The 13306-nt window shown below is 54.1% G+C and overlaps 2 protein-coding genes across 2 annotated transcripts; both read left to right on the top strand.

The window, feature by feature from the left end:
• The first annotated feature begins 3500 nt into the window (after window positions 1-3500).
• On the top strand, window positions 3501-7916 carry LOC124582922. Its single transcript, XM_047131322.1, has 5 exons — window positions 3501-3567; window positions 3662-5163; window positions 5246-5714; window positions 5817-6162; window positions 6254-7916. Exons 1-5 carry the CDS (start codon window positions 3501-3503, stop codon window positions 7914-7916), a joined length of 4047 nt encoding a protein of 1348 aa, XP_046987278.1.
• Window positions 7917-9945: 2029 nt separating this feature from the next.
• On the top strand, window positions 9946-12853 carry LOC124582920. Its single transcript, XM_047131321.1, has 5 exons — window positions 9946-10003; window positions 10120-10240; window positions 10294-11150; window positions 11240-11868; window positions 11918-12853. The coding sequence occupies exons 1-5, from the start codon at window positions 9946-9948 to the stop codon at window positions 12851-12853; spliced, it is 2601 nt and encodes an 866-aa protein (XP_046987277.1).
• The last annotated feature ends 453 nt before the right edge of the window (window positions 12854-13306 follow it).

The following is a 13306-nucleotide window of genomic DNA, read 5'->3' as shown; positions in this document are numbered from 1 at the left end:
GCACAGCTTGCGAGGACAGCACAGCTTGCGAGGACATCACAGCTTGCGAGGACAGTTTAACTTCAGAGGACAGTTCAACGTGAGAGGACAGCTCAAATTGAGAGGACAGCTCAGCTTGAGAGGACAGCTCAACTTGAGTGGACAAGTCAACTTGAGAGGACAGTTCAACTTGAGAAGACAGCTCAACTTGAGTGGACAGCACTACTTGAGAGGAAAGCACTACTTGAGAGGAAAGCACAAATTGGGAGGACAGCAAAGCTTGCGAGGACAGCACAGCTTGTGAGGAAAGCAAGGCTTGCGAGGACAGCAAGGCTTGCGAGGACAGCACGGCTTGCGAGGACAGCATGGCTTGCGAGGACAGCATGGCCTGCGAGGACAGCACGGCTTGCGAGGACAGCACGGCTTGCCAGGACAGCACGGCTTGCAAGGACAGCACAGCTCGCGAGGACAGCACAGCTTGCGAGGACAGCACAGCTTGCGAGGACAGCACAGCTTGTGAGGACAGCACAGCTTGCGAGGACGGCACAGCTTGTGAGGACATCACAGCTTGCGAGGACAGTTCAACTTGAGAGGACAGCTCAACTTGAGAGGACAGCTCAACTTTAGAGGACAGCACAGCTTGAGAGGACAACTCAACTTGAGGGGACAGCTCAACTTGAGAGGACAGTTCAACTTGAGAAGACAGCTCAAATTGAGAGGACAGCACTACTTGAGAGGAAAGCACTACTTGAGAGGAAAGCACAACTTGCGAGGACAGCAAAGCTTGCGAGGACAGCACAGCTTGCGAGGACAACATGGGTTTCGAGAACAGTGCGGCTTGCAATGACAGCACGGCTTGCGAGGACAGCACGGCCTGCGAGGAAAGCACGGCTTGCGAGGACAGCACGGCTTGCAAAGACAGCACGGTTTGCGAGGACAGCACAGCTTGTGAGGACAGCACAGCTTGCGAGGACAGCACACCTTGCAAGGACAGCTCAACGAGAGGACAGCTCAACTTCAGAGGACAGCTCAACTTGAGAATACAGCTCAAATTAAGAGGTCAGCTCAACTTAAGAGGACAGCTCAACTTGAAACGACAGCTCATCTTGAGAGGACAGCTCAACTTGAGAGGACAGCTCAACTTGAGAGGACAGCTCAACTTAAGAGGACAGGTTAACTTGAGAGGACATCTCAACTTGAGAGGACAGCTCAACTTGAGAGGACACCTCAACTTGAGAGGATAGCTCAACTTGAGAGGACAGCACAACTTGAGAGGACAGCTCAACTTGAGAGGACAGCTCAACTTGGGAGGACAGCTCAACTTGAGAGGACAGCTCATCTTGAGAAGACAGCTCAACTTGAGAGGACAGCACTACTTGAGAGGTAAGCACAACTTGCGAGGACAGCAAAGCTTGCGAGGACAGAACAGCTTGCGAGGACAGCACGGCTTGCGAGGACAGCACGGCTTGCGAGGACAGCATAGCTTGTGAGGACAGCACAGGTTTCGAGGACACCACAGCTTTCGAGGACAGCACAGCTTGCGAGGACTGCACAGCTTGCGAGGACAGCACAGCTTGCGAGGACAGCACAGCTTGCGAGGACAGCACAGGTTGCGAGGACAGCACAGCTTGCGAGGACGGCACAGCTTGCGAGGACGGCACAGCTTGCGAGGACTGCACAGCTTGCGAGGACATGACAGCTTGCGAGGACAGTTCAACTTGAGAAGACAGTTCATCTTCAGAGGACAGCTCAACTTGCGAGGCAGCTCAGCTTGAGAGGACAGCTCAACTTGAGCGGACAGCTCAACTTGAGAGGACAGCTCAACTTTAGAAGACAGCTCAACTTGAGAGAAAAGCACTACTTGAGAGGAAAGCACAACTTGCGAGGATAGCAAAGCTTGCGAAGACAGCACAGCTTGCGAGGACAGCATGGCTTGCGAGGACAGCTCGGCTTGCGAGGACAGCATGGCTTGCGAGGACAGCACGGACTGCGAGGACAGCACGGCTTGCGAGGACAGCACGGCTTGCGAGGAAAGCACGGCTTGCGAGGAAAGCACGGCTTACGTGGACAGCACAGCTTGCGAGGACAGCAGAGCTTGCGAGGACAGCTCAACTTGAGAGGACAGCTCAACTTGAGAGGACAGCTCAACTTGAGAGGACATCTCAACTTAAGAGAACAGCTCAACTTGAGAGGACAGCTCCACGTGAGACGACAGCTCAACTAGAGAGGACAGCTCAACTAGAGAGGACAGCTCAACTTGAGAGGACAGCTCAACTTGAGAGAACAGCTCAACTTGAGAGAACAGCTCAACTTGAGAGGACAGCTCAACTTGAGAGGACAGCTCAACTTGAGAGGACAGCTCCACGTGAGACGACAGCTCAACTTGAGAGGACACCTCAACTAGAGAGGACAGCACAACTTGAGAGGACAGCACAACTTGCGAGGACAGCACAACTTGGGCGGACAGCAAAGCTTGCGCGAACAGCAGAGCTTGCGCCGACAGCAAAGCTTGCGAGGACAGCACGGCTTGTGAGCACAGCACGGATTGCGACGACAGCACGGCTTGCGAGGATGGCACGTCTTGCGAGGACAGCACGGCTTTTGAGGACAGCACGGCATCCGAGGACAGCACAGTTTGCGAGGACAGCACAGCTTTCAATTACAGCACAGCTTGCGAGGACAGCACAGCTTGCGAGGACAGCACGGCTTGCGAAGACAGCTCAACTTGAAAGGACAGCTCTACTTGAGAGGACAGCTCAACTTGAGAGGACAGCTCAACTTGAGAGGACAGCTCATGTAGAGAGGACAGCTCAAGTTGAGAGGACAGCTCAACTTGAAGGACAGCTGAACTTGAGAGGACAGCCTTACTTGAGAGGACACCTCAACTTGAGAGGACAGCTCAACTTGAGAGGACAGCTCAACTTGACAGCTGAACTTGAGAGGAGAGCTCAACTTGAGAGGACAGATCAACTTGAGAGGACAATTCAACGAGAGGACAGCTCAACTTGAGAGGTCAGCTGAACTTACGAGGGCAGCTCAACTTGAGACGACAGCAGAGCTAGCGAGGACAGCACAGCTTGCGAGGACAACACAGCATGCAAGGACAGCACAGCTTGCGATGACAGCAAAGCTTGCGAGGACAGCACGGCTTGCGAGGACAGCACGACTTGCGAGGACAGCTTGGCTTGCGCGGACAGCATGGCTTGCGAGGACAGCCGGCTTGCGAGGACAGCACGGCTTGCGAGGACAGCATGGCTTGCGAGGACAGCACGGCTTGTGAGGACAGCACGGCTTGCGAGGAGAGCACGGCTTGCGAGGACACCACAGATTGCGAGGATAGCACGGCTTGCGAGGACAGCACAGCTTGCGAGGACAGCACGGCTTGCGAGGACAGCAAGGCTTGCGAGGAGAGCACAGCTTGCGCGGACAGCACAGCTTTCGAGGACGGCAGAGCTTGCGAGGACAGCTCAACTTGAGAGGACAGCTCAACTTGAGAGGACAGTTTAACTTGACAGCTCAACATGAGAGGACTGCTCAACTTGAGAGGACAGATCAACTTGAAAGGACAACTCAACTTGAGAGGACAGCGCAACTTGGGAGGGCAGCTGAACTTAAGAGGGCAGCTCAACTTGAGACGACAGCAGAGCTAGCGACGACAGCACAGCTTGCGAGGACAACACAGCATGCAAGGAGAGCACAGCAAAGCTTACAAGGACAGCATGGCTTGCGAGGACAGCACGGCTTGCAAGGACAGCACGCCTTGCGAGGACAGAATGGCTTGCAAGGACAGCACGGCTAGTGAGGAGAGAACGGCTTGCGAGGACAGCACAGGTTGCAAGGACAGCACAGATTGCGAGGACAGCAAAGCTTCCGAGAACAGCACAGCTTGCGAGGACAGCACAGTTTGCGAGAACAGCACAGCTTGCCAGGACAGGACAGCTTGCAAGGACAGCACAGCTTGCGAGCACAGCACAACTTGCGAGGAAAGCACAGCTTGTGAGGACAGCACAGCTTTCAAGGACAGCACAGCTTGCGAGGACAGCACAGCTTGCGAGGACAGCACGGCTTGCGAGGACAGCTGAACTTGAGAGGACAGCTCAACTTTCGAGGACAGCACAACTTGAGAGGACACCTCAACTTGAGAGGACAGCTCAACTTCAGAGGATAGCTCCGGTTGAGAGGACTGCTCAACTTGAGAAGACAGCTCAACTTGAGAGGACAGCACAGCTTGCGAGGACAGCACAGCTCTTGAGGACAGCACAGCTTGCGAGGACAGCACAGCTTGCGAGGACAGCACGGCTTGTGAGGACAGCTGAACTTGAGAGGGCAGGTCAACTTGAGACGACAGCACAGCTTGCGAGGACAGCACAGCTTGCGAAGACTGCACAGCTTGCGAGGACAGCACAGCTTGCAAGGACAGCAAAGCTTGCAAGGAAAGTACGGCTTGCGAAGACAGCATGGCTTGCGAGGACAGCATTGCTTGTGAGGACGGCACGGCTTGCGAGGAGAGAACGGCTTGGGAGGACAGCACAGGTTGCGAGGACAGCACAGGTTGCGAGGACAGCACAGCTTCCAAGGACAGCACAGCTTGCGAGGACTGCAAAGCTTGCGAGGACAGCACAGTTTGCGAGGACAGCACAGCTTGCGAGGACAGCACAGCTTGCGAGGAAGGCACAGCTTGCGAGGACAGCACAGCTTGCGAGGACAGCACAGCTTGCGAGGAAAGCACTGGTTGCGAGGACTGCTCAGCTTGAGAGGACAGTTCAACTTGAGAAGACAGCTCAACTTGAGAGGACAGCTCAACTTGAGAGGACAGCTCAACTTGAGAGGACAGCTCAAGTTGTGAGGACAGCTCAACTTGAGAGGACAGCTCAACTTGAGAGGACAGCTCAACTTGAGAGGACAGCTCAACTTGAGAGGACAGCTCAACTTGAGAGGACAGCTCAGCTTGAGAGGACAGCTCAACTTGAGCAGACAGCTCAACTTGAGTGGACAGCTCAACTTGAGAAGACAGATCAACTTGAGGGGACAGCACTACTTAAGAGGAAAGCACTACTTGAGAGGAAAGCACAACTTGCGAGGACAGCAAAGCTGGCGAGGACAGCACAGCTTGCAAGGACAGCACGGCTTGCGAGGACAGCACGGCTTGCGAGGATAGCACGGCTTGCGAGCACAGCACGGCTTGTAAGGACAGCACAGCTTGCGAGGACCACACGGCTTGCGAGGACAGCACGGCTTGAGAGGACAGCACAGCTTGCGAAGACAGCACAGCTTGCGAGGACAGCTCAATTTTAGAGGACAGCTCAACTTGAGAGGACAGCTCAACTTGAGAGGAAAGCTCAACTTGACAGCTCAACTTGAGAGGACAGCTCAACTTCAGAGGACAGCTCAACTTGAGGCGACAGCTCAACTTGAGATGGCAGCTGAACTTGAGAGGGCAGCTCAACTTGAGACGACAGCACAGCTTGCGAGGACAGCACAGCTTGCGAGGACAGCACAGCTTGCGACGACAGCACAGCTTGCGAGGACAGCACAGCTTGCGAGGACAGCACAGCTTGCGAGGGCAACAGAGCTTGCGAGGAAAGCAGAGGTTGCGAGGACAGCTCAGCTTGAGATAACAGCTAAACTTGAGAGGACCGTTCAACTTGAGCGGACTGTACGACTTGAGAAGATAGCACAACTTGCGAGGACAGCAAAGCTTGCGAGAACAGCAAAGCTTGCGAGGACAGCAAAGCGTGAGAGGACAGCACGGCTTCTGAGGACAGCATGGCTAGCGAGGACCTCACGGCTTGCGAGGACAGCAGAGGTTGGGAGGACAGCTTAGCTTGCGGTGACAGCACAGCTTGCGAGGACAGCTCAACCTGAGAGGACTGCTCAACTTGAGAGGACAGCTCAACTTGAGAGGACAGCACAACTTGTGAGGACAGCACATCTAGAGAGGACTGTTCATCGAGAGAGGACAGCTCAACTTGAGAGGACAGCTCAACTTGAGAGGACAGCTCAACTTGAGAGGACAGCTCATCTTGATACGACAGCTCAACTTGAGAGGACAGCTCAACTTGAGAGGACAGCTCAACTTGAGAGGACAGCACAACTTGAGAGGACAGCACAGCTTCCGAGGACAGGAAAGCTTGCCAGGAAAGCAAAGCTTGCGAGGACAGCACGGATTGCGATGACAGCACGGCTTGCGAAGACAGCACGGCTTCCGATGACAGCATAGCTTGCGAGAACAGCACGGCTTGCGAGAACAGCACAGATTGTGAGGACGGGTCAGCTTGCGAGGAAAGCACAGCTTGCGAGGACAGCACAGCTTGCGAGGAAAGCACAGCTTGCGAAGGGCAGCACAGTTTTCGAGGACAGCACAGCTTGCGAGGACAGCACAGCTTGCAAGGACAGCACAGCTTGCGAGGACAGTTCAACTTGAGAGGACAGCTCAACATGAGAGGACAGCTCAGCTTGAGAGGACAGCTCAACTTGAGCAGACAGCTCAACTTGAGTGGACAGCTCAACTTGAGAAGACAGCTCAACTTGAGGGGACTGCACTACTTAAGAGGAAAGCACTACTTGAGAGGAAAGCACAACTTGCGAGGACAGCAAAGCTGACGAGGACAGCACAGCTTGCAAGGACAGCACGACATGCGAGGACAGCACGGCTTGCAAGGACAGCACAGCTTGTGAGGACAGCACAGCTTGCGAGGACAGCACAGCTTGCAAGGACAGCACAGCTTGCGAGGACAGCACAGCTTGCGAGGACAGCACAGCTTGCGAGGAATGCACAGGTTGCGAGGACAGCTCAGCTTGAGAGGACAGCTCAACTTGAGAGGACAGCTCAACTTGAGCGGACTGCTCAACTTGAGAGGAAAGCTCAACTTGAGAGGACAGCTCAACTTCAGAGGACAGCCCAACTTGAGAGGACAGCTCAACTTGAGAGGACAGCTCAACTTGAGAGGGCAGCTGAACTTGAGAGGGCAGCTCAACTTGAGGCGACAGCACAGCTTGCGAGGACAGCACAGCTTGCGAGGACAGCACATTTTGCAAGGACAGCACAGTTTGCGAGGACAGCACAGCTTGCGAGGACAGCACAGCTTGCGAGGAGAGAACGGCTTGCGAGGACAGCACAGGTTGCGAGGACAGCACAGGTTGCAAGGACAGCACAGCTTCCAAGGACAGCAAAGCTTGCGAGGACAGCACAGCTTGTGAGGACAGCACAGCTTGCGAGGACAGCGCAGCTTGCGAGGACAGCACAGCTTGCGAGGACAGCACAGCTTGCGAGGACAGCACAGCTTGCGAGGACAGCACAGCTTGCGAGGACAGCTCAGATTGAGAGGACAGCTCAACTTGAGAGGACAGCTCAACTTGAGCAGACTGCTCAACTTGAGAGGAAAGCTCAACTTGAGAGGACAGCTCAACTTGAGAGAACAGCTCAACTTGAGAGGACAGCTCAACTTGAGAGGACTGCACAACTTGAGAAGACAGCACAATTTGCGAAGACAGCTAAACTTGCTATGTCAGCAATGTTTGCGAGGACAGCACAGCTTGCGAGGACAGCACGGCATCTGAGGACAGCATGGCTAGCGAGGACAGCACGTCTTGCGAGGGCAGCAGAGGTTGGGAGGACAGCTCAGCTTGCGTGGACAGCACAGCTTGCGAGGACAGCACAGCTTGCGAGGACAGCACTGCTTGCGAGGACAGCACAGCTTGCAGGGACAGCACAGCTTGCGAGGACAGCACAGCTTGCGAGGACATTACAGCTTGTGAGGACAGCTCAACTTGAGAGGACAGCTCGACTTCAGAGGACAACTCAACATGAGAGGACAGTTCAACTTGAGAGGACTGCCAACTTGAGAAGACAGCACAACTTGCGAGGACAGAAAAGCTTGCGAGAACAGCAAAGCTTGCGAGGACAGCAAAGCATGCGAGGACAGCATGGCTTCTGAGGACAGCACGGCTAGCGAGGACAGCACGGCTTGCGAGCACAGCAGAGGCTGGAAGGACAGTTTAGCTTGCAAGGACAGCACACCTTGCGAGAACAGCTTAACTTGAGAGAGCTGCTCAACTTGAGAGGACAGCTCAACTTGAGAAGACAGCTTTACTTGAGAGGACAGCTCAACCTGAGGACAGCTCAACTTGAGAGGACAGCTCAAATTGAGAGGACAGCTCATCTAGAGAGGACAGGTCATCTAGAGAGGACAGCTCAACTTGAGAAGAGAGCTCAACTTGAGAGGACAGCTCAACTTGAGAGGTCAGCTCAACTTGAGAGGACAGGTCAACTTGAGAGGACAGCTCAAGTAGAGAGGACAGCTCAACTTGAGAGGACAGCTCAACTTGAGAGGACAGCTCAACTTGAGAGGACAGCTCAACTTGCGAGGACAGCTCGAGAGGACAGCTCATCTTGAAAGGACAGATCTACTTGAGAGGACAGCTCTACTTGAGAGGACAGCTCAACTTGAGAGGACAGCACAACTTGAGAGGACAGCACAGCTTCCGAGGACAGCAAAGCTTGCGAGGAAAGCAAAGCTTGCGAGGACAGCATGGCTTGCGATGACAGCACGGCTTGCAAAGACAGCACGGCTTTCGATAACAGCACAGCTTGCGAGAACAGCATGGCTTGCGAGGACAGCACAGCTTGCGAGGATGGCTCAGCTTGCGAGGAAAGCACAGCTTGCGAGGACAGCACGGCTTGCGAGGACAGTTCAACTTGAGAGGACAGCTCAACTTGAGAGGACAGCTCAGCTTGAGAGGACAGCTCAACTTGAGCAGACAGCTCAACTTGAGTGGACAGCTCAACTTGAGAAGACAGCTCAACTTGAGGGGACAGCTCAACTTGAGAGGACAGCTCAACTTGAGAGGACAGCTCAACTTGAGAGGACAGCTCAACTTGAGAGGACAGCTCAACGTCACAGCTCAACTTGAGAGGACAGCTCAACTTGAGAGGACAGCTCAACTTGAGAGGACTGCTCAACTTGAGAGGACAGCTCAACTTGAGAGGGGAACCGAACTTGAGAGGGCAGCTCAACTCGAAACGACAGCACAGCTTGCGAGGACAGCACAGCTTGCGAGGACACCACAGCTTGCGAGGACAGCACAGCTTGCGAGGACAGCACAGCTTGCGAGGACAGCACAGCTTGCGAGGAGAGAACGGCTTGTGAGGACAGCACAGGTTGCGAGGACAGCACAGGTTGCGAGGACAGCACAGCTTCCAAGGACAGCACAGCTTGCGAGGACAGCATAGCTTTCGAGGACAGCACAGTTTGCGAGGACAGCACAGCTTGCGAGGACAGCACAGCTTGCGAGGACAGCACAGCTTGCGAGGACAGCACAGCTTGCGAGGACAGCACAGCTTGCAAAGACAGCACAGCTTGCGAGGAAAGCACAGGTTGCGAGGACCCCTCAGCTTGAGCGGACTGCTCAACTTGAGAGGAAAGCTCAACTTGAGAAGACAGCTGAACTTGAGAGAACAGCTCAACTTGAGAGGACAGCTCAACTTGAGAGGACTGCACAACTTGAGAAGACAGCACAATTTGCGAGGACAGCAAAGCTTGCTAGGACAGCAAAGTTTGCGAGGACAGCACAGCTTGCGAGGACAGCACGGCTTCTGAGGACAGCACGGCTAGCGAGGACAGCACGACTTGCGAGGACAGCAGAGGTTGGGAGGACAGCTCAGCTTGCGAGGACAGCACGGCTTGTGAGGACAGCACAGCTTGTGAGGACAGCACAGCTTGTGAGGACAGCACTGCTTGTGAGGACAGCACAGCTTGCAGGGACAGCACAGCTTGCGAGGACAGCACAGCTTGCGAGGACATTACAGCTTGTGAGGACAGCTCAACTTGAGAGGACAACTCAACATGAGAGGACAGCTCGACTTGAGAGGACTGCACAACTTGAGAAGACAGCACACCTTGAGAAGACAGCAAAGCTTGCGAGAACAGCAAAGCTTGCGAGGACAGCAAAGCTTACGAGGACAGCATGGCTTCTGACGACAGCACGGCTAGCGAGGACAGCACGGCTTGCGAGGACAACAGAGGTTGGGAGGACAGTTTAGCTTGCAAGGACAGCACAGCTTGCGAGGACAGTTTAACTTGAGAGGACTGCTCAAGTTGAGAGGACAGCTCAACTTGAGAAGACAGCTTTACTTGAGAGGACAGCTCAACCTGAGAGGACAGCTCGAGAGGACAGCTCAACTTGTGAGGACAGCTCATCTAGAGTGGACAGCTCTACTTGAGAAGAGAGCTCAACTTGAGAGGACAGCTCAACTTGAGAGGTCAGCTCAACTTGAGCGGTCAGCTCAACTTGAGAGTAAGTTCAACTTGAGAGGACAGCTCAACTTGAGAGGACAGCACAGCTTGTGAGGATAGCACAGCTTGCGAGGACAGCACAGTTTGCGAGTACAGCACAGCTTGCGAGGACAGCACAGCTTGCGAGGACAGCACAGCTTGCGAGGACAGCACAGCTTGCGAGGACAGCACAGCTTGCGAGGACGGCACAGCTTGCGAGGACAGCACAGCTTGCGAGGACAGCTCTACTTGAGAGGACAGCCCAACTTGAGAGGACAGCTCAACTTAAGAAGACAGCTTTACCTGAGAGGACAGCTCAACCTGAGAGGACAGCTCAATTTGAGAGGACAGCTCAACTTGAGAGGACAGCTCAATTTGAGAGGACAGCTCAACTTGAGAGGACAGCTCATCTAGAGAGGACAGCTCAACTTGAGAGGACAGCTCAACTTGAGAGGACAGCTCAACTTGAGAGGACAGCTCAACTTGCGAGGACAGCACAGCTTGTGAGGATAGCTCTACTTGAGAGGACAGCTCAACTTGAGAAGACAGCTCAACTTAAGAAGGCAGCTTTACTTGAGAGGACAGCTCAACCTGAGAGGACAGCTCAATTTGAGAGGACAGCTCAACTTGAGAGGACAGCTCATCTAGAGAGGACAGCTCAACTTAAGAAGTCATCTTTACTTGAGAGTACAGCTCAACTTGAGAGGACAGCACAGCTTGCGAGGACAGCACAGCTTGTGAGGACAGCTCTACTTGAGAGGACAGCTCAACTTGAGAGGACAGCTCAACTTGCGAGGACAGCTCTACTTGAGAGGACAGCTCAACTTGAGAGGACAGCTCAACTTAAGAAGACAGCTTTACTTGAGAGGACAGCTCAACCTGAGAGGACAGCTCAATGTGAGAGGACAGCTCAACTTGAGAGGACAGCACAACTTGAGAGGACAGCACAACTTGCGAGGACAGCACAACTTGCGAGGACAGCACAGCTTGCGAGGACAGCAAAGCTCGCAAGGACAGCACAGCTTGCGAGGACAGCATGGCTTGCGAGGACAGCACGGCTTGCGAGGACGGCACCGCTTGCGAGGTCTGCATGGCTTGCGAGGACAGCACGGCTTGCGAAGCAGCACAGGTTGTGAGGACAGCCCAGCTTGCGAGGACAGCACAGCTTGCGAGGACTTCACAGTTTGCGAGGACAGTACAGCTAGCGCGGACAGCACAGCTTGGAAGGACAGCAGAGCTTGCGAGGACAGCTCAACTTGAGAGGACTGCTCAACTGGAGAGGACAGCTCAACTTGAGAGGACAGCACAACTTGAAAGGACAGCACAACTTGAGAGGACAGCTCAACTTGAGAGGACAGCTCAACATGAGAGGACAGCTCAACTTGAGAGGACAGCTCAACTTGAGAGGACAGCTCAACTTGAGAGGACAGCACTACTTGAGAGGACAGCTCAACTTGCGAGGACAGCACAGCTTGCGAGGACAGCACAGCTTCCGAGGACAGCACAGGTTGCGAGGACAGCACAGCTTGCGAGGACAGCAAAGCTTGCGAGGACAGCACGGCTTCTGAGGACAGCACGGCTAGCGAGGACAGCACGGCTTGCGAGGACAACAGAGGTTGGGAGGACAGTTTAGCTTGCAAGGACAGCACAGCTTGCGAGGACAGCTTAACTTGAGAGGACTGCTCAAGTTGAGAGGACAGCTCAACTTGAGAAGACAGCTTTACTTGAGAGGACAGCTCAAACTGAGAGGACAGCTCGAGAGGACAGCTCAACTTGTGAGGACAGCTCATCTAGAGTGGACAGCTCAACTTGAGAAGAGAGCTCATTTTGAGAGGACAGCTCAACTTGAGAGGTCAGCTCAACTTGAGAGGACAGCTCAACTTGAGAGGACAGCTCAAGTAGAGAGGACAGCTCAAGTTGAGAGGATAGCTCAACTTGAGAGGACAGCTCAATTTGAGAGGACAGCTCAACTTGAGAGGACAGCTCATCTAGAGAGGACAGCTCAACTTGAGAGGACAGCTCAACTTGAGAGGACAGCTCAACTTGCGAGGACAGCACAGCTTGTGAGGACAGCTCTACTTGAGAGGACAGCTCAACTTGAGAAGACAGCTCAACTTAAGAAGGCAGCTTTACTTGAGAGGACAGCTCAACCTGAGAGGACAGCTCAATTTGAGAGGACAGCTCAACTTGAGAGGACAGCACATCTAGAGAGGACAGCTCAACTTAAGAAGACATCTTTACTTGAGAGGACAGCTCAACTTGAGAGGACAGCACAGCTTGCGAGGACAGCACAGCTTGTGAGGACAGCTCTACTTGAGAGGACAGCTCAACTTGAGAGGACAGCTCAACTTGCGAGGACAGCTCTACTTGAGAGGACAGCTCAACTTGAGAGGACAGCTCAACTTAAGAAGACAGCTTTACTTGAGAGGATAGCTCAACCTGAGAGGACAGCTCAATTTGAGAGGACAGCTCAACTTGAGAGGACAGCACAACTTGAGAGGACAGCACAACTTGCGAGGACAGCACAACTTGCGAGGACAGCACAGCTTGCGAGGACAGCAAAGCTCGCAAGGACAGCACAGCTTGCGAGGACAGCATGACAGCATGGCTTGCGAGGACATCACGGCTTGCGAGGACGGCACCGCTTGCGAGGTCTGCATGGCTTGCGAGGACAGCACGGCTTACGAAGCAGCACAGGTTGTGAGGACAACACAGCTTGCGAGGACAGCACAGCTTGCGAGGACAGTACAGCTTGCGCGGACAGCACAGCTTGGAAGGACAGCAGAGCTTGCGAGGACAGCTCAACTTGAGAGGACTGCTCAACTGGAGAGGACTGCTCAACTGGAGAGGACAGCTCAACTTGAGAGGACAGCTCAACTTGAGAGGACTGCTCAACTGGAGAGGACTGCTCAACTTGAGAGGACAGCTCAACTTGAGAGGACAGCTCAACTTGAGAGGACAGCACTACTTGAGAGGACAGCTCAACTTGCTAGGACAGCACAGCTTGCGAGGACAGCACAGGTTGCGAGGACAGCACAGGTTGCGAGGACAGC

The sequence above is a fragment of the Schistocerca americana genome, unplaced genomic scaffold (genome assembly GCF_021461395.2).
Source record: "Schistocerca americana isolate TAMUIC-IGC-003095 unplaced genomic scaffold, iqSchAmer2.1 HiC_scaffold_424, whole genome shotgun sequence".
Lineage (NCBI taxonomy): Eukaryota > Metazoa > Arthropoda > Insecta > Orthoptera > Acrididae > Schistocerca > Schistocerca americana.
This window is presented reverse-complemented; position numbering and strand designations above follow the sequence as displayed.